This window comes from Copidosoma floridanum, unplaced genomic scaffold (genome assembly GCF_036245765.1).
Source record: "Copidosoma floridanum isolate Cflo_tuat_1 unplaced genomic scaffold, Cflo_Japanese_pri ptg000030l, whole genome shotgun sequence".
Classification (NCBI taxonomy): Eukaryota; Metazoa; Arthropoda; class Insecta; order Hymenoptera; family Encyrtidae; genus Copidosoma; species Copidosoma floridanum.
Window position 1 is genome coordinate 4,348,715 of NW_028321907.1, and position 26,160 is coordinate 4,374,874.

General features: G+C 39.9%; 3 protein-coding genes and 1 long non-coding RNA gene across 6 annotated transcripts in view; 1 reads left to right on the forward strand and 3 right to left on the reverse strand.

Moving 5' to 3' along the window:
* Jupiter (microtubule-associated protein Jupiter) overlaps nucleotides 1-14,580 on the reverse strand; it is an 86,915-nt gene extending 72,335 nt beyond the window's left edge. Inside the window, exons 1-2 of the mRNA XM_089596533.1 lie at nucleotides 14,394-14,580; nucleotides 13,671-14,071 (exon numbers count right to left, since the gene is read on the reverse strand). Coding sequence (XP_089452659.1) covers nucleotides 13,671-13,723 — 53 coding nt within the window. The 5' untranslated portion in view covers nucleotides 13,724-14,071; nucleotides 14,394-14,580. The remainder of the gene's footprint in view (nucleotides 1-13,670; nucleotides 14,072-14,393) is intronic.
* Nucleotides 5,582-7,114, forward strand: LOC149373439 (uncharacterized). The gene is made up of 3 exons (XR_016293358.1): nucleotides 5,582-5,694; nucleotides 5,844-6,174; nucleotides 6,238-7,114. It is a non-coding gene; the product is annotated as an uncharacterized LOC149373439 (long non-coding RNA).
* A 330-nt stretch (nucleotides 14,581-14,910) lies between the features above and the next one.
* On the reverse strand, nucleotides 14,911-20,357 carry SF1 (splicing factor 1). Of its 3 annotated transcripts, XM_089596727.1 has the most exons (8): nucleotides 19,945-20,357; nucleotides 19,798-19,905; nucleotides 19,476-19,613; nucleotides 19,031-19,106; nucleotides 17,486-17,638; nucleotides 17,297-17,403; nucleotides 17,056-17,222; nucleotides 14,911-16,961 (listed from the first exon to the last, which is right to left on the reverse strand). In XM_089596727.1, the coding sequence occupies exons 1-8, from the start codon at nucleotides 19,991-19,993 to the stop codon at nucleotides 15,774-15,776; spliced, it is 1,986 nt and encodes a 661-aa protein (XP_089452853.1). In that variant the 5' UTR covers nucleotides 19,994-20,357; the 3' UTR covers nucleotides 14,911-15,773. The 3 variants fall into 3 exon arrangements, with proteins under 3 accessions (XP_089452853.1, XP_023245978.2, XP_014209575.2); XM_023390210.2 differs by having other exon boundaries at nucleotides 19,798-20,357; XM_014354089.2 differs by having other exon boundaries at nucleotides 19,807-20,356.
* Nucleotides 20,358-21,865: 1,508 nt separating this feature from the next.
* On the reverse strand, nucleotides 21,866-25,947 carry LOC106640153 (uncharacterized). Its single transcript, XM_014354091.2, has 7 exons — nucleotides 25,623-25,947; nucleotides 24,619-24,747; nucleotides 24,346-24,532; nucleotides 23,970-24,263; nucleotides 23,230-23,865; nucleotides 23,011-23,147; nucleotides 21,866-22,925 (listed from the first exon to the last, which is right to left on the reverse strand). Exons 1-7 carry the CDS (start codon nucleotides 25,713-25,715, stop codon nucleotides 22,683-22,685), a joined length of 1,719 nt encoding a protein of 572 aa, XP_014209577.2. The 5' UTR covers nucleotides 25,716-25,947; the 3' UTR covers nucleotides 21,866-22,682.
* Between the last annotated feature and the right edge of the window lie 213 nt (nucleotides 25,948-26,160).

Below are 26,160 nucleotides of genomic sequence, written 5' to 3' on the forward strand. Positions count from 1 at the left end.
TCATGTATACCTAACCGTTAGCCGGCCTGTCGCGTTCGACAACGCTTTCTTTGTGACAATTTTCGAGGAAACTTTTCTTTTTTTCCCCTTTCTTCCTTTCCGCATCACGCCACGGGCTCTAATGGACTTTTTAAAGTGTTAAAAAGGGGAACGATAATATACGCGACCTGTACTGCAGAGATATGGGTACTTAATCGTTGGGCAACGAAATTTATGGTGCTGATTACTTTTTGCATTAACCATCGAGTAGCATCGGCATACATTTTTACGATGTATACCGCAGCGGTGGCTTGACGTTGAGATTATATAAAGGTGATGGGGATTTTTTCTGCCGATGAGTCATTCGAAATTTCAGATCGGCATGAAGATTTGTTTCGTGAGTGCACTTTAAATATTAGATGTGCAAAAAGGTGAAATTTTTATTTTTCAAGAGGGGTACCTGTATCGTCGAAAAAATCGGCAAAATCGGTTAATGATAGAAATGACATTGTGCGCACAAACGGAGAAAATACTTTTTTCCATTGAGTTTTCTGCAGGTACTATATATGTATTACAGTAAGTTATCTCGTGCCCGTCTACAATTTACTGCGATCGTAAATATTTAATTTCCAATTATAAATTTGTCAATGTAAAAAAAAAAAAATAAACGGCTTGGTTTCCAATGCGATAATTTCACGGAAATATCGGTCATCGGAGAGAACACCGACATTTACGATTATTACCGACCATCATTCAAAAGTCACCTGCTTTACAGCCAGCGATCACCAGTAGAGTATACGACATCGAAAGTCAAAGAGGCTCGAGTTTCAGAGCTTTTTGGTCGGTAAAATCGGTTTGTCCATACGATAATCATATTCTCCGGATTCTAAAGTATATTTTATTCCTTGAAGTGTGCAAATAAGTAGTCGAATCAAAGATAGAAATGCACTGCTTACCCGTCACCTGATGATTTTAACATGCAAATAATGTTATTAATAATCTCTTAAAAAATGATAAGTGAAAATGATAAATGATAGAGAGAATCGAAATCGGAGACATCCCGCAGATTCAGGGTCCCATATGTCTTGAGCTTTTATTTTTATTTTTATTTTTCTCCGGATAATGTCAAAGCTCTCGTGAAAGAAGAAAAGAAAGTATTTGTATCAAGCTTCGAACTGAGTACAGGTGAAATCGAAAATCTTAGTCAGCTTGAAAGTTGAAGGTGATCGGAATTAAACTGCAAGTGAAAAAAAAAAAAAAAAAGGTTTTTTAGAGATTTTGACGTATAGATTCGCATGATTCTGCGTGTATACATAAATGTCAAACGTTCAAAAAGCTCGCCAAGAGATATTCAGTGTTGCCAAATCCACGTCTCGTGGAAAATACACATGTATGTGGTACGCGTGGTATTGCTGACTCTCTCCTGGCACGAATGTCAGAGTTCCTTCACCTTTTGATATTTTCGGTCACCAAGCATATATACCCATAGGTATACTGTTTTTCGATTAATCACCGATCGACAATTTATGCGCAACCCAAAAACGTATATTATTTTTATGCTGGAAACTTTTGGCCCACGCTATTTAAAGTGCCAAGAGTATTCAATCTAGTTTGAAAATTTTTTACTTTGCACGTACTTATCCTTTGAAAAAAAAAAAAGAGAGATCAAAATAAATGTAGGTCACCGTCTTTCGCGCGTATCCAAGAAAAAAAAAAAAGGAAAAAAGGAAAAAAGGTTTTCAATAATTTTCAATCATCGCTAATGGACGTACCTATATCGTTTTAGGTCGAGTGCGCCAGACGCCTTTACCGATACTCTTGCTATAGGTACATAAAATTTAATATTCCAATAGCGAACGAACGATGAAATAAACAACTCATGAATCAAGATTTACTTTACAGAATCGACGTAAAAAATAGTAACATATACGATGCTCTTATATTAACACAGTGAAGGTGGATTATGGAGCCCATTTGAAATGACATTACTCATTGACCTGCAGCAGCCAAGTGGTACAAGCGCACTTCTAAACCCAAATCCATCAATCATTGGCGCAATTTGCTGAAGTGAGGATGAAAAAAAATACCCGAAAGTGTTACCCGGCAATCGCGCAAATTGAGCCATCGAAACATTGAAATTAAAAATAGGTCAACTCACAGATTTAATTTTTAAGCATAGGTAAAAAAAATATACAATCACATTAGCGTTGGGAGAGCAAACCTATACAGCAGATCATTTCTCTCAGCCTCCCCGTTCTCGCATAAAGAGTCCCACATCAATCTCTCGGACGTGCACTTGGCATTAACCCCCGGCTCTCGTCGAACCCATCGATTATCGGCGCACACCTGCACAGTCCACACGATAAAAATAGAACCTCTACCGCTCTAGCTCCCCCCCCCCTATTTTTTTTCTTCTGTTTCTTCTTCAACGCCGTTCGCTGCGTTCGATTTGTATGCTATTGTTGGATATAAATGCACAGAGAGTCTCTTTGTTGCAACGCGTGCCGCAGTTCCTCTTTTTTTTTTTTTGTTATACGCCATCCGCATTGTGCAGCAGCGAAAAGTTTAACGGCGTTCGATGAAAGCGCGTGTGGATACAGTGGAAGGTTTTTGTTTACGCTAATTGCAACCAGGGAAGCGTGTCATTTCTTTTTCTTTTTTTTTCCCCCCCATCTCCAATTAAACAAATGATCTGCGACAATTGGGACGCCCTGCTTTCACCCGCTGCTGGTGGTAGGTGCATTCATTATTATCGTTCGCGTGTCTTTGAACCTATACGACGTTATACTGCACTTGCGTCTTCTCGATGGGTCATATCTCCTTTTTATTTAAAAAAAAAAAAGAAAAGAAAAGAAACCATCCATTGCATCGTCGCGGTCTCGTCTCATTAGATGGGATTGCCCGCGATCGCAATCTGCAAAACTGCAGCTCATAATATATACATATATAGTAAGCGAAGTGAAGATGTAATTGAAATTTTTGTGATAAACGCGGAGAAAATGGCGAAAATATTTCTACCACGATCCGCTGGGAAATTTTTCCGGACAAGCAACGAAACTCAGCCAAGTGGGTAAATTGATAAATATTAAGTACACACACGGGCAGAAACTAGGTCTGGTCTACTCATATACACACATATATGCATACATGGTCAGGAACAAGCAACAAAAAAAAAAGACAAGAAGACGAGGCACTTTCTATACGCGCGAGTGGCGCACTCGGGGATTCTTTCTTCTAATTTTCTTGTACACGATCAATCATCGTCGCGATCAAAAGTACCGTCACCTATGCAGCCGCGATGATTGAGTGTATACACACACACACACACACTCGGACGGCATAGCGCGAATTCAGGGTCGGTCATTACACACGCGCTCGTATATACACACGAGGGCATTTCTTTTTTTGTCCCTCATCCGTAATACGCGCGATGCTCCTCTTCAACCTTCACGCTTTGCCTTTCCAGTGCGGACTGTCCGGTCTACCCTGCACACACGTGTTCAAGTTTCTCAACTATGGGACATCCATTATGTGGAAACTTGCGGTAAGCAGATTTAATAAAGACGATAATTCCCTTGTCTTGATAATAAGTGCTTTCGATGGTCTTATTCGCTTGTTATCTTGATTTTCACCGATACTCAAACGTCGATACATTTGACCGAAGCCCGTCACAATAGTTGCATGGGAGTGGCATAGGGTATACCTACATGTTGGTATGTATATTAATAGATTTACGGCCTCCATATAATAAATGGCACGCTCGCCGGAAGTGATGGATATACATATAGGTGTAGGCCACCCACCCTCTAATAATCCTATTCTCCACCCTATGCGTTTTGTTTTTCCAAGCTCAATATAGTTTATTCGTTCGAAAGAAAGGCTCCATCGGCGCTGTCGATTATTCACAGTCCCGCGCTTCAATGTCATATATGGGTACACGCCATTTATTTAATTTCCTCGTACATCGGAAAGATGATTTAAACGTCGCGCGCGAAAATTTTGGCACTCAAGCAAATACAAGAGGATAGGAGGGGGAGAGAAAAAAAGCGGAGGATGCGTGACTTTCGCTGCAGTGTAGGTGAGTGTATGTACATAATATACAAGTGAAGGGGCAGCGCTCACGAGGAATTTCCGGAACGCCGATTCCGCGCCTCTCGAGCGGAAATTCCACGGTGGCTGGCGCGACAACCGGCGCGGATTAACAAAAAAGCAATCAGGAAAAACCAAAGCGATAGCAAGGTTGAAAAAAAAGATGACCATTATAAAAAAGATAAAAGAAAATTGTGGCCCTATATCCCGGCCCTTTAAAAGAACTATGCAAGGTCTCTCCGTCAAAGTGGGTGGGTAATCCCGGTGGTACTATGTATACATGTTGTAACGATATACACCAAACGCGCGCGTGTGTAGCGTACACACGCATATGAGTGTGGAATATATGTATACTGCATAGACAGGAGAGTCGAGGTATGTATGTATACATGTAGCTGTCAATTGCGAGGGCGCGCCATTGTGAAAGGCGAAAGTCTCGTGCTGTTGCACCGCACCGGGGAGCGTATATATTATATTATATATATATATATATATTATATTCTTTGGTGCACGAGTATATACCTTATACGTAAATCTACCGTGTGAGTATAGATGGGTAATATTACTCTGAGCCGATCGAGGTTGGAATACGTATTGCATGTCGTTCAAGGCGCAGCTTCGAAGCTGTATATCGAGTGCAAAATTTTTGATTTGAAGGAAAAAAAAACAAGAACCTCTATACACGACTGACCTGATTTTGTTCTTCTGTTCTTCAGGACCGGTCCACATCTTTTCGCCCTTGTATGTGCGTGACGGTCGACTGGGCGTTATCTGCGGAGTATATAGGGACGAGGTGCATCGATGTTGTAGGCGCGTTGTTTACCCGCACCGTTGCGATATATTATACGCAACGGAGAAACCCACGGAGCACGTTGTAGGTGTACACGCGGACCGTGGAAAAATCAGGAGGAGGATGGGACGTGCGGACGCGTCCAAGATCGGTACGGGAGGGAGGGGGGGAGTGTTCCAAAACGAGAAAATTCGTTCACCAGCGATAGAGATACGAGCGAATAAAGTTCGTAACTGGAGGGACCGCGTATACGGACGGACGGACGCGACACGCGACAGAAAGAGAGAGAGAGAGAGGACCGGCCGGCGACTTTTCCTCTCGACTCCGCGGTGCGCCAGACGGCTGGACACTTACACACCCAGAAACCGACACACCACGAGCCGCGCACACATACGCAAGCATAAAGCAGTCGTGTGCATGTATATATACACGCGTATATTCGTTCTTTCTCTCTCCTCTCGGAGATGTATAATATTATGAGCTGCATTCGCTTGAGATTTATACGTGTTGTATACATATATACGTGTATATAGAAGGGAAGGCCCCCCTCCCCTTTTGCGCTTTATGCGTCGGTGTCGTTTGGGTGTGTATATATGCTCTTCAAGGATGTAATGTATATGTGCGTGCACACGAGCGACCAAATGTGAATGTGGCCCTGGAGAAGTCGGGCAGCCCGAGCCATGTATAGTTGCTTCTGGCGTCGGCAATGTATATTGGCGTCGAACCTACCGTGTGTGACGTCATCAGTAATGACGTCACTACCGACTCGTTGTAGGGAAAATACGTTAGCAGCATAGGGGGGGAGTAAGGTTTTATTTATTTTCTCGACAACAAAGGTAAGAATCAATGTGATTTTTATTGTGATTTGTAAAGTGATGAAAATCCCTTAACATAAAATTTTGAAAGTTTAATAATTATAGTGACAAGAGTAATATCTATGTAAAAGTCCCTCATAACCTCTCCCAATATTTGTTTGTATTTCCAGTAACGTGCAAAGTCCATCAATTATCAATGCATCTGCCTATGTCTGCAATTTGTCAATTTGGAAAGTGCACCATTTCCAGTCGGAATTATGTTGAAGGAGAAAAGTTGCTGAACGCTAATCATATTTTAAAGTGCGGGAAAATGTCAGAGATGGGAAATGTCATTCGCATTACAGCTTATTGCCTTCAAACGACTGATATAAATGGAAAACCACATGAAATTAGAGGAGAAATATTGTTAGATGGCAGTATAAAATCTTTTTTGTGTTCCTGCAAGGCTGGATTAAGTCAAAAATGCAAATACGTGCTGGCTGTTTTGCTATACTGCTGCAGGTAAAATTCAATAAATTTTTTTTTGTCATTTCAATGAATAATAATTTCCTAATTGAATTTTAGAAATGATATTGATGGACTTGAACAACTATCGTGTACTGATGTAAAGTGTGCCTGGCAAAAACCCCAAAAGAAAACTCTGGAGCAGTACAAAGCAACGAGGGTGAAGGATCATGAGTGTTACTCGTCATCGCACAGGGGTTGCGATACTTCAGATTTATCTGCAGACCAGCGTCAACGAATCATGGAGATATTGGCGAATATTCATAAAATAATAATTCAATTAGGAAATCGTTATTCATTGAAATGACAAAAAAAAATTCATTGAATTTTACCTGCAGCAGTATAGCAAAACAGCCAGCACGTATTTGCATTTTTGACTTAATCCAGCCTTGCAGGAACACAAAAAAGATTTTATACTGCCATCTAACAATATTTCTCCTCTAATTTCATGTGGTTTTCCATTTATATCAGTCGTTTGAAGGCAATAAGCTGTAATGCGAATGACATTTCCCATCTCTGACATTTTCCCGCACTTTAAAATATGATTAGCGTTCAGCAACTTTTCTCCTTCAACATAATTCCGACTGGAAATGGTGCACTTTCCAAATTGACAAATTGCAGACATAGGCAGATGCATTGATAATTGATGGACTTTGCACGTTACTGGAAATACAAACAAATATTGGGAGAGGTTATGAGGGACTTTTACATAGATATTACTCTTGTCACTATAATTATTAAACTTTCAAAATTTTATGTTAAGGGATTTTCATCACTTTACAAATCACAATAAAAATCACATTGATTCTTACCTTTGTTGTCGAGAAAATAAATAAAACCTTACTCCCCCCCTATGCTGCTAACGTATTTTCCCTACAACGAGTCGGTAGTGACGTCATTACTGATGACGTCACACACGGTAGGTTCGACGCCAATAGGGACGAAAGTCCAGCCACCACGGGATCTACTCTCATCACGCGTATTGTTTGGAGCATGGAATGACGCACCGGATCGTTCGCTTTTCTTCGTTTTCGCGCCCGAGAGGGATGAGCACACGTGTACCTAATTACCTGCACAATCCACGGAGTCGTTGACCTCACTGCGGCCGTTTTGAAGTAACAATCACATTTTAAATATCAGAGAAGTTTAACGTTATTTTGTTTGTATGCATTGTTTGGTACGAGGTGTATACATACAGAGGAAGATCAATAGGGCAAAAAAAAAAAAAAATTTTCCAGCGATGCGTCCGTTCTACATTCCGGTTGGGTCCATTTATGTTGTACGTAAATGGCTATATTGGTATACATCACCTTAAACGCTGTAGTTAGCTTTTTTTTTTTTTCATAAATTTTCCCTCTCCTCGTTTGAGTCATGATTCTTCAAGAGACGAATAAACAATAGCCAAGTGGAGCAAAGTGTCCTACTGAGCCCGAGAGCTATATACTATCTCTGTTTTACGACCAAGTAAGATTTGTTCGCTTCGCTTGAAAAAGAAGGAGGGAAAAAAAAAAAGAAAAACTCCTAAGTTATGTCGTAATTAGACTTTTTGTGTGCCAGCTACATAATATTTCTTTTGAAAAATGTTGATGCTGAAAAGCACAAGTTAGATAAAATGCCCATTGTTTCGAGGGAATTCGCGAAAAAGGGCGTACGAATCGTCATTCCAATAAAACGCAATAGATACCGCAAGGGAATAGCCCAGTCACGAGAGAGAAAAAAACCCTCCATACATCGGGAGAGTATAATTATTGTAATGGGGAGCAAGGTATGTATATATATATATAATATATACGATGACACATTGTTATAAAACAAAATGAGTGTGTGGGGAAGCAATAAAGTCCCGGACAGTTAGCTGTTGTGCCCCCGTGGACGCTTTAGGTACCCGCGTATATACTATATATGTATATTTTATTTTACAGCCGACCGATGGATCTCGCGAGTGCGCACAGCTGTACCTATGTATCGTGCATCACGCGAAGAGCTGACCTTGAATTACAATTTAACGAGAGGAGAAGAAATTCAACAGCATCAGAGACCCGTTTCTATTTCTCTCTTTCTTTTTTTTTTTTTTTTTTTTTTACCGTGTGCATATACAGCTACGCGAGTCGCTGATGGGCCCGTATAGGCTGTATGGATCAAACAGCTGTTTTACTTTGAGATGTGTGTACATGCGTTGCGGTGAAAAGAGAAAAATTACAAAAATAATTTCATCGGAGAGAGAGAGGAAAACACGAGGATCAGCGGGAGGCAGGATCATTTGTTTTTTTCTTTGTCTCTCCCTCTACGTTTCTCTATTTAGCAATTTTTTTTTTTTTTTTTTTTTACCATACGAGTTTTCTTACTTTGCATCCTCGTGAAACGGACAATCATCTTTTTTTCCTTTTATTCCGTTTGCACTTAATGACGAGCCAAACCGCTACGTTGGTGTCAAAAAAGGTTGCTCAACTACGCGAAAGCCATTTATTATATTTATATACCAATTGTCGACGAGAGCCAAGATTGATCGGCAACGCTAATTTTTTTCACGTCCCTCCAAATCGACACCGCAGTCGTCGTCTCCCATCAGTGCTTCTTCTACTACATAGCTGTACAGCTCAAGTGTGGACGATGCATTCCACACGCCACTCTACATCCTTGCCATAAACCCATTGACACGGATGTATGAGTAACATTCATCACTTGCATTTCTTACAAAGCTGCAGTGTACCGTAAAGAAGAAAAAAAAAAAAAAAAAAAAAAAAGGTAAGGAATTCTTCGAAGATGAAAAAATTGCTTCCAGCGAGTCTACTCCTTATACTTTTGCACCGCGGCACAATAGAATCCACACGATTAAGAAGCGCCGGTGTAACTAAGGGCTGTATAATTGTCGCGAGTCTTGTGTAACGGTACGAGCACGCATAGTGTCAGATCGAGCGATTAGAAAAGGGCCGTTTGACGACTACATGCAGGCACATCCTGTCTGTGTGCCCGTGCATGTGTGTGTTTTGCACAAGCGCAAGGGATGAGGGGGGGGGGCAAAAATAAGGTGTACAAACACAGGTGGTGTTGTTCTCCTCTTCACGGGAGGGGCGTGATTGTGTTCCCGCGAACCACCGCAAACCGATCGCGACGCGAACCGGAAGGTGTAACGTTACGCGCTCGTGATGTCCGATGGTGTGTATCGATCTGTTCTCTTGCGCCTTTTGTTTGCTCATAATAATATGTACCTGCTCTGTGTGCGCGTGTGGTTGCGAGAATTTTTTTTTTTTTTCTACTTTTTTCGGGATGTTATTTGTTGTGTGATGGTTTGATCGGCTTAAGAGTTATCGAGCTGTACAATTTGTGTGGAATCAAGTGTTTTCCATAGGTTTACTCTTACGCGCCTGCGTGTGAATCGAACAATCGACAATCGGATGCAGGATACATTTGATTCTTAAAAAAAAAAAAAACAATCTATAACTTGAAAAACTTGAAGTTGACATTGACTTGACCGTATGATTTCGCGATCATCGCTTGGTGAATTGCTCTACCTTCGTATGTTGAGCTTCAATACAATTTTCGAAATATTATTACTTTGTTGTTGATTATATTAATTTTTGATGAATTAAATTATCACCAATTAAAAATAAAACGTGTTTATCGTAAAAGGCGTAGTCCATGGTCCAAGTGTGCCGAATTACAATAAATATGCGAGCGCTATGAAAAGAAAAAACAAAGAAAAAAAAATGTACAGTATCGGAGTTGTACAATTTCCAAAAGGAACAATGCCTTCAAGAAATTATGCGATAAAAATCTGAATAAAGATCTATTTTTTTTTAAGTTTGAGTAAGTCAACAGTGCCTCTATCTGCCATCGCTTTCGGTAAACCTCGCGCAACAGTACCAGCGACCAACAAGTGGATAAAGTCACTTTCTACACGATTTTTGACAAGAGATACAGGCAAATTCGAAAAGTATTGTCCATATAGAAACTCTTAACAAAAATTCACAACAACCACAAACAGTTGGGTGCATAAAAAAAAAGGAAAAATAAAAAACCCGCGACTTGCACAACCAATTTTTAGTTAAACGACCCCACAAACGACAAAGTATGATGTGTGGATGAAACAAGGAAAATTCGCCACTTTCCCCTTGAGCAACATAATCTCGAACTATGCAAAATGAACACCAGCGACAAATTAATAATTATCCAACCTTCAGTCCTAACTATAAGTACAAGTGCGTGTGGTATATATAGGTATTATATAGAAGCCACGAGGGTCGCATATATATGACATGTGTCTGTCATGCAGAGCCAGACGGACCAACTGCTACAGTATAGGCAATTACGCGGTATAATGACGGAGTGTGTTATACACGCCAGGTGGTCACCAGACCCCCGCTTTTGTTTTTTTTCTCTCCATTCGACATATTTTTTACAAGCGCGCTAAATAAGTATGGCGACGAAAAGAAAAAAAAAAAAAAAAAAGTAAACTTTGGAAAGTGCAGAGACACGGGGGCGTGAGGTAATTTGTCATGCGAGTGTTTTTTACCGATTTCTTTTTTGTTCTTTTCCTCGGAAAAACACTGCGGCTGTACGCGTAATTTGATACATTTCCCGGCGCAATGATGTATTTTGCAACAACAGAGGGAGTGCATCGGAGATCGGTAACGCGATCGAATAAACGCCAGAGAACGGCGCGTTTAGTTTTTCTTTTTTTTTTGTACACACGACGTGTTTTGCATCCTTGTATCGCGTTTTTTTTTTGTTTGCCTGGTATTCGGCGTATATACGCGCACGGAACAATAGCCGCTGGAACGAGAACGGAAAAACGTATGCTCCGACGATTCCTCGGTTAAACCGGCGGAGTAATTAAAACATCAGCGGCATAAAAGGTCGCATAGATAAGCGCGGCTTAGCATAAAAATGCGTCGAGGGGGAGAGGAGGAAGGGAAAAAAAAAAAGTTACAACCACCGAGAGAGGGAGGGTTCGCGCGGTTCTCGCATGTGAGTCACGATTCCATGGGCATAATAAGTATACAGTAGGTATGGCAACACGCATTACAAATACCCAACGTGTGTGCGGGGGATAAGGTGCACTGCACGTCGTCCTGCACCTGCAGGAGGAGCATGTGTATATATATTTATAAGGTCCGAGCTTCTCTTGATAGGTGTATGTGGACAGGGTAAAGGTATATAATATTATATTGGCAGAGCCACATATGTCGCACTCGAGTAATTGTAAGTGGACACGCGACCGAAACTCGACGTAGGTATAACGATTTACCGCGAATCGTCGTCGTTCACATATATATTGGTTCTTTGCCCTCTCATCCTCCTCAAGTATATAATGTTGTGGTGGTAAGAACAAAGGGAAAACTCAATATGGGGATGAGGGGCGTATTGGTTATTATACTTTTACTTTTGTTGCGTATACACATACATTATACACATGTACAACTGTGAGAGACTGCTTTTAGCGTGTTCTGTGCGAAAGCGAACGCTCGTTGAATTGTTAAGTATTACATTATTAAGTATACGAGAGCGTAACATTTTTTTCGCACTGCTATGTTTCATTGTGGCGTCTGATTCATCGGTGGAATATATATATATATCTTCTAGGAAGAATGTTGTAAATTTATGATTAAGAGGGAAAAAAGTGATTAACGATAGTCATGAAAGTAAAGATAACAATGGAGAGAAATGCTCGTCGGTTGAGTTGAAAAATAATACAAAAAAAATAATAATAATAATAAAATAGATTTTAAAGAATCTGGGGTTCTATTTAAAGTAAGTGTAAATAACTTGAACAAAAAGTATATCGAAAGGTTCAAAGCATCCAGAGACTCGAGAACAAAATCATTAAAACTCTGGTGTATTAAAAGCCGCGAGGAGAGGACTACTTATACTCATTCAATCCTAATTGCGTTCACTGATAAGAATGGGGCGATGAAAAGGGGGTTGTTGACAGTTGCGAGAGAGACAGAGAGAGAGAGAGAGAGTTGGCAAGGTCGAGGAGTCGCTCCACAATTGTCTGGGCACCTGTAAAACAGAATAAAGGGACACGCTGGCGACTGTGGATGCAGATGTTCAACTTGGATTAAATTTGTAAATATCAAAATTATACACCATAAAGTGTATGAAAAAAAGTAGCATCCTACCCTTCATTAGCACATTTTAACACAGCTCAATGGAAGATAAACGAAAAGCGGCTTCACACATTTTCCGTCATTTGTTTTTCAGTAGCTAATAAAAGAAATGTTATCAGTGAACCTATTAAGTATCCATATTTTTTGACTCGCGTCATCTGGCATTCAAAATTGAATCCAAGAATGATAATTACACATTCCCACTGATACCCGACTCTACCTAATCACGGCATACCATCCACTCAAACCCGATAACGAATAAGTAACGGTTTGTGTCAGCGATGAAACAAATCTTAAAGAGAGTAAGACAGCCCATGTTGCATGCATTGCTGTAAATTTATGTCTATACTTCTGGTAGAGTAAAAAAGTAATTAAAAATGGAAAAGCAACTGCAGTTAAGTAGATTGCTCCTTTCTCTCATAAAAAATATATACATATACACGAGCGCGGTTACAGGGAGGTTAGATTCATCTATCCGGTTGTATCCGGTTCTCCGCTTTCTGTACAGGCGATATACCTATCCATGTTCCGTGTGTACATATACATGCATAAGTTGTACAGCCACGGGCGCACCTTTTGCTCTTCGGGAAGATGGGGAATCGACTCGCGAAAGAGAAAAAGTCTACGCCTAAGCACTTCTCTCTCGGAATTCCCGAGAGTAAAGGTATCCCCCATCCCCCATATTACAATAGAGGAGCAGATGATGGAAAATGCACGCCACACATACACCTTCAATGAGTATCCCCTCTCTGAATGTGCTTCATCTTTTTGATATCTCTACACTCGCACGCGGTAACACTATATTGTTTTCCCTGATTTCTGTAGCTTTTCTCTTTTACTTACGTTAATTTTTCTTATTTATATACTTATTTAATAATTAAATTAATTCGTTCTCACGACACAAAATTTAGCGCCAACTGTTGCCAAAGATGAAATTAGGTTGTACACACTATATGGGATTAATGCTTGAGGATACTATTTTTTAAAAAAGAGTCGACGAATTTTCGTAGATAAAATTTTCTGCACCGACAACATGATGGGGATGACACCTTTTCACTAATTTGCCACAGTTGTTGAGGCAGAGACGTGGACGGAAACAAAACTCCGTTTAATAACAATACAGAGCCCGACTCCTTTTTTGCCTGCAGCTACCCTTTTACTATATACATTGAAATATTGAACGTGAAGAAAAAAAACCACCTCCGTTTGCTGAAATGATTGTTGTATAAATATTTATCAGCTGATGATTGTATACAACTTCCAGCCACACTACCTTGATACTTACATTAAGGGTGGAAACTGGAAAATGCATGGCTCCCAATCACCTATAGAATTTTGCGCACTTGCACATAAGGAAATAATAATTAAAGTAAGTGTACTAACTTGCTGGAGTTGCGGTTTTCCGACAATCCCTGGAATGTACCTGTGGACGTCATCCTTGCTGGCTTTAGTATCCTCTGGATATCACCGAAATTGTCGAAGAAAACTGCACGAGCACGACAACCGAGAGAAGAGAGTAAGCACAATAACTACACGCGCACGTCTCTACTGAGAGTAGTTGGGTATATGGATAGGATACCAACCTTAGTCTCTCGTCTCGTGCGCGCACACCCACACACCAACACACGGCGCAAAAATCGGCGAGAGAGTCGTTGTCCGTTGCGGGAGAGCACGCGTGCGCTGACACGAAGCAGCAGCAGAGCAGCTGGCCCCGTCCGCGTCCGCCCTTTCTCGCAGTTACCGAGGACGCCGAGGAAGAGTGTTTGTTCTTTTCCCCGGGAGCTCTGAAACGTCAAAGAATTGTCACAAGAACAGTCAAAGTGCAATTTATTTGCTTTGATTTAACACTTGTTACTCTGTTGGATTAAGTTGGCAATGTTTTTTTAATTGGTTATTACATGGTTGACGGGATTTTCAAGGGTACGAGGAAAACAAACTGTCATTGATGATGAAAATTACACTTTTTCCTATTGAGGTTAACTTTACCGGGGTTTCGGATATTTTCAAAAAATCGATTTTTAAAGCAATTTTTATTAGCTGTGGGTTAGTATACCTACGATCCGATTTTAACGAAAATATTGGGGTAGTACAAATATACATTCTTACCACAAAATTCTGAAAGTATACAAATGATGTCGGGTGATAACCAAACGAAATGTCTTCTTTTTTTCTTTACGTTAATAATTATTTGAATAACAAAACGTTGCGTTTACTAAAAGAACAATCGATTTAATAGCCATTATTAATTGCTCTTTCACAGTTTGTTATTAACCGATAAACAGCGCGAATTCAAATATAACGTATAACGCGGCTCGGTGATTCGTGAGTCACCACGTCCTCACTACGTTGATCAAGTATCGGTCTCTCAAAATCAATGTTTCCATACGATTATTTAAATATCTTTTAAACTGCCGCATTCGTAATTCTTGTAATTCATTGCGGTAACAAACTTGTATGTTAAATTACAATGTAATAATGTTGCATTTCTTGAATTTTTAAGTGCATAAGATAAAGATTATTTAAAAATTAAAAAAACGGTAGTAAAAACTGAATTTTTAAATTTTCCTTATGTGTTGTTCAACAACGGAATACAGGTGTAATAATTATATTATAATGCAGTGAGTTTTACGTTTAATGGTTTTATTGTACAAAAACAAAATACACAAATTTGTTGACTGTCTTTATTGAACCGTTAAAAATCATTTTATTCGTGTCACTAGTAAATAATGAATTTAACAGTTGATGATAAATCATCAATGCATACCCAAATTAAAAAATGCTCTAGTTATTTAGTTAGATAGGAAACCAATAATCATTCTATAACATTTCAATCAAGTTAAAATTCCTCACAAGTGATTAAAAAATAAATTTACATTATTTAATGTATTATAATTGCTACTATGTACAATTGCACTAGAAGGGAAAACATAATTTTTCTATTATATATTATTTCAAGGCTAGTAAAAATAAGAGTATACTTTAATTATTACAGAAAAGGTTGATTCTTAAATTGTAAGAAAAATTGATAACCTCTTCGTAGCACATTAATTGTTGAGATGACTAAGAATATAACTTACATTGTGAAAACCATTGATGATGAATAATTTAGATTTTTGATGAAACCTAAATTGATGCCTAGATTCTGCTTAAAGACATCATAAAACGACTATATTGAAAATAAACCGTTTTATAATGTAACATTTTTTTTAGTAAGAGTTAATTGAAGTGCGTAAATTGAAATTTTTACGCTTTTAATACATTACAATATATGTTGAACGGTGATAACATTTTTTTAACGCTACTGAACTTATGTCTGCGCGGATCTGTCTCGATTTTAAGGAGACGCGTTGTGACGCCCGTTTATCGACGATTTAGAATTTATAATCAATATTCATATCAATGGGCGTCACGACGCGTCTCCTTAAAATCGAGACAGATGGGCGCTACTGATTGTTTATCATTTGTCCGCAGCCCATTAGAAAACGATTAGCTGGTGGGCGGAGGTGGAGGCGGCGGCTGCGCCAATAGGGACGGCAAACTATTGAGATCGATGCCCGGCGGTGCTGGTGCTGGTGCGGGCTGAGGCGGTGGGGGGACAGGACCAGCAGGGGGCCAACCGTGCATCTGTGGATGTTGTTGGGGTGCTCCCCATCCTGGTGGACCTTGGTGTGGGTAGCCCGGAGGTGGCATGGTGCCAGGTGGTACGGGCGGTCGCATCCCCGGATTTGGAGGTTGCTGAGGAGGTGGTGCTTGCACCCCGGGAGGTTGAACTGCTTGTGTGCCTGGTGGCTGGGGATGAGGAGGCGGCTGCTGCCACGGCGGAATGCCCACTGCCGGTGGTGGGGGCTGCATCTGCACTGGAGGTGGTGGTGGAACTTGTCCCGGCGGTGGTGGTTGGTTATTACCCGGAGTCATCCACGGCATCAGCGGAGGTATCGTAGAATGAGGCTGCTGAATTGAAGCCCCTGGAGGTGGAGGAGGCGGCTGCATAACTCCTGGTGGAGGTGGCATGCTCACTGGGGGTTGACCCCACTGTGGTGGCATATTCATGTTGTTCATGCTGTTCATGTTATTCATGTTGTTCATAGAATTCATGTTGCTCATGTCTGGCTGTGACCAAGGCGGTGGTGCTATTCCTGGAGGTGGTGGTGCCATCATGGGCGGCGGCCCGTTAGGTGGTGCCATCATGCCTGGTGGTGGATGAGCTGGAGCTGCCATAAGAGCACGCGGCGGCTGCTGCTGTTGTCGGTCGAATAATCCAGGATAACTCGAAGCTGTACTGGTAGCGGGACGAGTGTTTTGAGTTTTAGAACGATCGGGTGGCGGACCTTCGCCAAGTTCAGCCATGAGCGACATGTATTCTTCGTCTATTTTGGCCTTGTCTCCAGCTGGATTACTGGCAGCTGCAGGTCCACCCATGCCAGGTCGTTTCGAGCGACAATCACGAGCTATGTGACCTGCGCCACCGCAACTCGAACACACAATGTTGTTTGTGACGTTAGGTTTGTCAGGGCACAGCCAAGATTTGTGATCGCTTGCACCACAATTTGTGCAGCGAGGACCATCGTTTTCACGTAACGTGCCATTGAGAAGAGCAAGCTCGCGTAACTGGTTACGACGCAAGTCATTCTGGCCTTCTGGCACCTCTACACCTTGTCTAATGATTTCGTGAATCTGAAGAAAAATCAAGTTATCGTTTGATGTTTAAATTTTTTTGGCGAATTATACTAAAAAATATAAGCAAATTCGGCATGCGATTTTGACTTACCCTCTCAACAGCTTTTTTCACCGCTTCAAGATTATTGGCAGTTATGTAAGCGTGAAGTGGTTCATCCTCTCCAGGTAGAGGTTGTCCGTCTTTACGACCTACTTTTCCTTCTTTTACACTGCCCTTGCCTCGAATTATAATTTTAGCTCCAGTTTCTTTTTCCATGGCTGCAAAGAAAATATCGATTAATTGACAAAATAACAACAATGTTTGTTTGAATCATTTTTTGACTTTCACGTACATTTCAACGTGTTACCACGCGGCCCAATGAGCAATCCAACAAAGTTGATGTCAGGATGTTCTTCTTGAGGGATCATGACTTTGTCGTGAACTCGTATAATGGGTGGCCTGAAAACGATCGCAATTATTATCAATTAATAATTTAGCAAGTTTGTATTATTTACTGCTGAAATTTATGAAAAAATCTTACTTATAATCTGGTGGTGGTTTAAATTCAGGATTAATTTTTAAAATCTTTTGAATGAGATTGTGACGCTCTTCTTCCAATTTCCGTCTCGTCCGATACTCTCGTGTGTTTAACCTTTTGCCGTCACTACTGTATATTGGTTCAGGTGATGGGGACCTGGAAAAAAAAGAAGGTATTCCAAATATTGTCGTTATGTAGATATTATTTATGTTCAAGCAACCTGATCTAATTTTTTTTTGTCTTTTTTTTTTCCAATGAAATGAATATATTTTTTTTTTTTAACTTTTTAAGTTATTTCGATATTTCCGATTTTTTAAAGAGCAAGAAATTTTACTTTTGAATAAAAAAAAAATTTCTAACAAGTTCTGTTTGCATCAGAAAGAGAGCATGCTTTTTATGCCTATCTCGAAATTTTTAGTAAAATTATTTTTTTCCATGATTGTCCTATAATAGTTCTTTGATCTCTGCTGACGTCTCTTTACGGAAGCTTAGCAGAGATTGATTTACAAATAGTAGATAACCAGTGAAGTCTGCAATGTTTATGCAGAAATGTAGCTCAGCTGCTAAGGTGCTATGAAAGAGAGTAAGTCCTGTGATTATTAAAAAAATTCAATTAGGTTTTTTTTTTTACATTAGTGTCAGTTGAATTCTCGTATTTGTGCAATGCTAATCTAGATAAATAATCATTATTATAACCTATTGGAATAATGAAATTTCGTTAATCTTCATCAAGAATCATTTAATTATTGTTGTACCTGAAAGTAATATTAGCTTGAACAGTTGTAATTAAAGATTGTTTTATTAATTTAATATTTCCTGTAATGTTTTCGCGATAAGTATTGTTAGTAAAGTCTACCTAGGTATCAGTTTCAGTAAAGAATTTGTCAAAGACAGAGCTGAAAAAAGTGACAGACGTTTATAACCAGAGTTTAAAGAACCACTTGTTGCAGACGAAAAATTGTCTCGTGTAAAAAAAAATTAAATATTTCCATACACTGCTTATTGTTTTGTTTTTCAAGAATTTTTTTTTTTAACATACTAAGATTTATGTATAATCTAACAAGCAAACATTGCCAACAACGAATAGATGAGATTTGAATTAGTACATGACACTCATTATGAATTGTTAATATTAAATCATACACTTAAGAAACATCGTTGGATAAAAGATATTCAAAACAAGTCTGAAATAAGAAAATAAAATTAATGTCATAAGAAAGAGTATGGACAAATCATAGGACTGAAACATGTTTAAATGATTCAAAACTCATTGGAATATTTTCATTGGCAACACATAAACGTTGAGATTTTATAAAAAGAAATAGATTAGATCAAACCACATTATTATGATAATTTGTCTTCTCTGATGTGTAGAAGACTTGAACATAAATTCAAGTCCTGGCTGCTAATAAATTTTTATTGAGAGCCTCCCACAAAGACTTTGAAGGCACCAATTATAATAGAAATCTAGAGCCACTGAGTTGTGGGTTGCTGAATTGGTCAGAAGATTAAATGGTCAAATTTGTTGGCAGTTAAGCTTTTTCAAACCTTTCTTCAGGATTAAGTGGTATCCCAAGATCTCCTGTACGTAGTTTTCGGCTGATCTCTTCAATCTGTAGCTGATCTGTGAACCAATGGATTAGAAAGGGGCAGGAACCCCAACAGTTAGATAAATAATAACCATACACAATGCAACTATACATGTTTATACTACAATGAGAGATTAAAAATTTCTTGTATTACCATGTTACAATATCAATTTGGTTGATTAATAAACTTGTCCTTCACATTGTTTTACCTTACCTCCTTTACAATTTTGTAATGCGAGTGATTTTTTTACTTTGATCAAAAAATTGTCCAAGTTCATACTTACATTTCAAATGCTATCTGAGTTTTATTAATATTCGCGCACGCTTATATATAGAATAAAAAATTTGTAAGCATAAAACTAAGCTAATCCTAATCTAGAAACGATTAGAAGTAATATACTCACACAAGTATGCCTTTTCCTGATCTGCTGTGAGGTTGGTCGGCAAAACAGTGGGCATTCCTGGGATGAAGGTCTTTTCATGTTCGCTCCCACCCCACCTGGACTTTCTACGTTTACGGCGTTCCTCTCTGGACTCTTTTTCTGTCACAATAACAAGATTTAAAAATATTAAAAAAAAAGAGCATTGCATTTAGGTACCAATACAGAAGTGTATTTTATGACCAAAGACACACTACCACCCCATTGTCGTAGCCAACCTTGCATACACATACACAGCTATCGTGCATTCTGTACTTTTGCAAGTACATTTTACTCAACAATCAACCAAACTTACCATCAGCCTCGCGCTTGGTGGAGGACTTATCCAACGCGGTCCCGTTGGCTATAGCCGCGGAGACGGCCGCAGCTGCAGCAGCTGCTGCCGCGGCGGCTGCTGACACTGGGGTGCCGTTGCTCGTCGTCGAGGACGAGCCGTGCAGATAGCTGGGATTCAGCAGCGACATGAAATTACGTGATGACATGTTGCCTGCTTGTATTTTGTCTTCTCCTCGTCCTCTCGCGTCGCTGGTCGAGGAGCGCGAGTTTTCGTTTTCGGAGCACTGCTATACACGGCACACGGTGATGTTATAACTTTGGTTATAATACAAGCACGTCGCAAACAGTATACCTATAAACGTACACGTATAGGACGGTATACAGGACTAAATTGCCGCGTACACAGGAACTAACGAAAAAATGGCGTCCAAGCTAAGCGCGCACAGTTGCAGTCTCCATGCAGTTTATAAAGTACCGAAGCACCCCAAACCAACAGTAACTAACTCACGCCGTACAGCGTACAGCCCGTACAGCGTACAAGTACACACTACACACACACTGCGGTCTGCAGACACTCTGCAGTCTCTGCACTATATATAGGTATTGTGCTGCATACATGTGCTGCGTACCACAATCGATAAGATCCCTGTCTGTCGTCCGACTATACCAACCCGAAGAATATGGGTTTGATTCTCGGAGTCATACGGAAGCGCCTAAGCGCCACCTGCTTGCGAAGTCGGAAGCATGCATATTTTTGTGTAAACAAAGCACAAATCGATTGTGCAGTAGTGTCCATGCTATGTATACATACTATCCCTGCTGGTAGAAACCGATTGAAGTCGATTAAAATAATTTAATGCGTTTTTAATACTTAGTGAATCTTAATACCGCATAGTAGCATTGAAATAGCATAGATATTTAGTATCGATTAAAGTCGATTAAAATAAAATCCTATAAACATTCTATTAAAATCGATTATTAAATGTTTTAATCGATTTCAATAGTATTTTTTAGTATTCACAATTGATAATATATTGAACGGCCGTAAAGCCCGGCAGTTAGAAGCATGCATATTTTTATGTAAAAAAAGCACAAATCGATTGTGCAGTAGTGTCCATGCTATGTACATACTAGCAACGCACGGCTCAACCACGAAAATTTGTTTATAATAATGCACGTAATTTAATTATAAACAAATTTTCGTGGTTGAGCCGTGCGTTGCTAGTATGTACATAGCATGGACACTACTGCACAATCGATTTGTGCTTTTTTTACATAAAAATATGCATGCTTCTAACTGCCGGGCTTTACGGCCCGTTCAATATATTATCAATTGTGAATACTAAAAAATACTATTGAAATCGATTAAAACATTTAATAATCGATTTTAATAGAATGTTTATAGGATTTTATTTTAATCGACTTTAATCGATACTAAATATCTATGCTATTTCAATGCTACTATGCGGTATTAAGATTCACTATTAAAAACGCATTAAATTATTTTAATCGACTTCAATCGGTTTCTACCAGCAGGGATAGTATGTACATAGCATGGACACTACTGCACAATCGATTTGTGCTTTGTTTACACAAAAATATGCATGCTTCCGACTTCGCAAGCAGGTGGCGCTTAGGCGCTTCCGTAGAGTCAGTAAAATTTGAAAAAATTTTCCAACACATATATCTATATTAACAGTCTTGGCCATAAATAGATAATACACCTCAATGATCGTTCAGAGCCTTTTCAACACCTTAATCGAACAAATCGACTGATCACTGATCGAAGTGGGATTAGTGTGATGCGGCATCATGCCACCGGCATGGCACACTGTATCTATATATGCCATGCTAAGAGTGCCAATATATACATATGACACGTCACAAAAGAGATGAATAGATGATCCGCGAAGAAGTGAAAATATAGTATGCCTCAATAGTTCTGGGATGACCCTCTGTATTCTGGGGGGTTGCTCGGGGAGCGCTTCAAACACCTTAATCGACCAAATATCACCCCCTTTTGTAGGAGGCTACATTGGTAGGATTTGAATTTTTTATTAAGAGTCTACTTATGTATGTTTGTTTGGATAAACTTTTTCTTTTTATTCGATATTTTGTACAAATTTTGAAGTTTTATGTGAAAAGTCATTGATGATAAAAAATTTTTTTCATCATAGATTTACAAAAAAAAAATAATGGAAATACATTTAAAAAAAATCTATCGGATGTACACATACACGAACACGTATTTATCTACGTAGAAAAATATATGGAATCTATATATTTTATTCAACGTTAACGAGGTTCGATATAATTTTGAGTCGATGAATAATCGAGAAGATATAAATATATGCATGTATGTAAATATATTACGTCGAAATTAAATGGCAAACAACATTTCGTCATACAGATCACAAATCGCTGTTCAATGTACAAATAAACTTTCCTATAAAATTTGTTTTAAAGCATTTTATCTAAAAACTAAATATATATATTTTTTTTTATTACTTTGATCAACCAGGAATAAATAATACTAAATATTTTTAACTAGTGAACTTATATCACAAATTTTTTCGTGATTTCAATTGCTATCGATCGTGTTGACTCGATTTTTTTTCTTTCTTTTTCTTTTTTGGTCCTTGTTTTCTCAGACTTTCTACAATTTTAACATTTTCCGTATATCAATCGTTTAATTTGCCTCTACATTTTCTAAAGGTAACCACAGAAGAGAAAGTCCTCATCATTTCTTCGATTTGTCCTTAAATTTAACATCTCTTCTGCACCGCGTGATAAAAATCGGTAAATAAATGTACCGATAACATAAGATAACCGTGGAAGCACATTTTTCCAAATAGCACTTGAATCTTTTTTTTACAATCTGTTGAAACGACTAAACTATGTCAATTCGTCGTTGCATTGCTTTCTCTCTTCCTCGACCCTCTGTCTTGTGCGATTGAATGCTTCAGTTTTAACAAAATCGACAGTTTTGTACACTGTAGTGGCCAACGGAGATTGCTGCTGCTGCACAGTAGGACTATTTGCATTGTCGGTGTCTAAATCTAAATCTACGTATTGCAAAATCACCAGGTTGCGGTTCGACGCCGGTACTTGGTTTTCATTGTCATGGTAGTAATATATCTGCAAACAAACAATCGTTCGGTAAATTGTCAAGCCACACGTTGAAAAAAAAAATACGACATGCACTTGTGAAATCTCTACAAACTTTTTCTTTCTCGTCGAATACGTTTTCGTCGTCCGATACCGACGGTAGACGACCTTTCTGCAACTTGGACATCATTATTGGACTAGGAATCGGTTTGGTTTTTCTCTTCACGGAAGGCGAGTCAAGTTGCGTCAAATCTACATGTAATTTATATAATCAATATGATGATGATCATCGATGCCGTGTATAGGGTGTGTACATGTGATAATTTTCGCTTACCTCTGTCGGGCGATTTAGCATGAGCCGGTTTCAACCTTCTATTGATACTGGGTGGTTCGGCGAAGAGTTCACTGGCATCTTTGTTACTTACAGTAGGAGACAGTTCATGGCTTTGATTCGAATCACTAGTTTTCCTGCCCGGCTTCAATCCTCTATTGACTAATGGCGGCGGGGGCGGCGGTGGCACGATTATCATGGGCACTGCGTTGTTTTTGTCCTTGTTGGAAGGGCTCATCGACAGGTTCGAGGACTTGACCGACGACACGTCCGATTGTTCGACGTTGTTGTCGAAATCGTAACGAAACACGTGGTCGTCCGTGTTGAGGATTTTTTTCGTGTTCTGCTGCAACTTTTGCAGTTTGTTCAACGTATTGACGTCCGCTTTCGTTATCGCTACCTGTCGAGTTTTCAAAGGCGTGCTACTCGAATTGTTCAACAGGTCATTCGATAATTGGGTGGGCGTGGGCAACGCGCTTGGCTTTGCGTTCTCAGTCACGCCGTCCAAATTCAAATAGTTGTGACTTGGTTTCGGCGGCCTCGGTGGAATCGGTCCCTGTTTGGGAGCGGCGACAACGACTGGCTCCGTTTTCAGTTTTCCAAATCGCTTCTTTGATTTGAAATTTGGCTTCAAGTCACCTGCAACAAAAAAACAAAAAAAAAAAAAAAAACGAGCGGCACGTTGGTTTTTTTTTCTTTCTTTGTAAAAACGTGCACCAGTCGTTGAGTATATGTATAGGTACCAGCAGAAGGGAAAGTATCCCAGTTAACGTTGGGCAGCGAAGAAGGAAGGGACTCGTCGTCGGTAATGACGCTATCGGCGTCGGTGATTGTTGGAGACCTCGGGGGTGTCGGCATCAGTCTTTTCGTAGCGTCGTAATGGTCGATATGTTTATGTACACCATGGTGGTGATTAACAAAATTGTTATCGTCGATTGGGCGTGGCCCCGATATACACTCGCTTATCGGAATGTACGGGTTCGACAAGGTGCTGGTCGGCGAGATAGGCGGCGATTCTCCCGTGTCAAATGAAAACACTGAAAACGAGAAAACGCAGCCTAATGATCGAGTGATCGTAAATATACATTATGTGAGAATGAGTCAAAATGACGTTAAAACCTTGTGACTGCTGATCGTCGTCCTGGGTGTAAGCCTTCAATCCACACACTTGGCAAATGGCATCCACCCACTTGTTCATGACAGACTCGTTTTCCGCCACGAGATAGTAAATTCTTTTTGGCGTTTTTATGTTGAACATGTGCTGGTACTTTTCTTTTCTGTTTTCGAAACTCAAGCCCGCATCGACCTGCGGAAATTCAACAAACACATTCAATCGATATATATATATATTAATTTGTGAAAAATAAATAACTATCAAGTATAACAATATACCTGTTCGCACTGATCGAGATCGATCTTGCCTTTGAGTTTCCTGCACCTGCCGTCTGTGTAATACTCCAAAAAGTACTGGCCTGGCAATTCTCCGCTGTGCCTCAGTGTGAACCATCTTTCTCTCCATCTCTGCGTTTCAGAAAAAAATAGAACAAACATCCAAATGTTAAATAAATAAACGAATAAAAAAAAAAGACAATCTCTTCTGCGAAATCACAGACGCGGACACGCGCATACAAGCACATAATAATTTTATTATCCAACTGCACGCAAACAGCTCGTCCTGGCTAATCACTTCTACGAAAAAACGCCTCGAACCGGCAAAGAGATAGAATTTCAAGATGATAAACAACTCGACGCGATAAGGGGCAACATGAGAAGTACATCGTCCACAATAACAACCGTTAGAACAAACGATTGTGTCGTTAAAAAACAAACGCTTTACAAAAATAAGTAACGAAAAGTATCGAATATGTCGCGGTGGTTCCTCCAAAAATTGATTTATTCGCCGAAAACTATGCAGGAGAGCCCGTTAGAGGAGAAAAATGCCCAGCGGATGAATCACAGAGCGGCACTAAATAAATTATAGTAATAGCGACGCATGCATCATCATCATCATCACAGACTCCACTCAGTCAATAGACACACGTACACACACACACACACACACAACACTCGCGCGTATGAAAGAAGAAACCGAGAGATAGAACGTGATGCGTGCGTATGTACAATCGTTAATGTTTGTAATAACAACGGGCAGAGATTGACAGACGGACCCTATACGGCACACGCATATAAAAAAGGGTCGTCCGTTTGTGGTAAGTGTATACACGCGGATGATGTATATTATACACACGTACTCGTTGCGGAGGAAAATGAAATGAAAAAAAAAAAAAATATGTATACACATCCGTGAATGAGTGATGAAAAAGAACACGCAAACTCGTTACATTTTTTTTTTTTTTTACTTATCCTCCAACGCGCAGAAAAGTATACATATTTACCGCTTTCCAGAGCTTGCTGGGCGGCGACTTGATGAGCCACCCCTCGTGCACGACCTCCTGGTGGTTGAGCGTCCTCAGCGCCGCGTCCATCATCTTTCGCTCCTCTCGATTTCGGAGTCGATGAGCACATCAACGAGTCGTCGTCGTCGTCGTCGTCGAGTAGAGTACTCCTTCGTACCAATGGTCATCCCCTCGGGACCTCATGTCGTAAATAATGTACGCGTAATGTGCACTACACAATACTATCTTTTCTGTTCCAACACCGAGAGGATGACCAATATGGGGAACACCCGCAGTTGGTATACACTGACCGGACGATATACATATATATGCACCTCTTTTATCTCTGCAGGCTCTCGTATGTTTTCTCCGTCCGCGACGCAACCGACACTCCGCAGACTGCTGGCACAGTGTCAGCTGAGGCTATCGAACTTGCCCATCGCTCCTCCTCCACCTCGTCTCCTTCCTCCCTCGTGCTCTCTATCCTCCTCCTCTTTTCTTTTTTGTACTTGCCTCTTTTTCGCTCTGAACACACCCG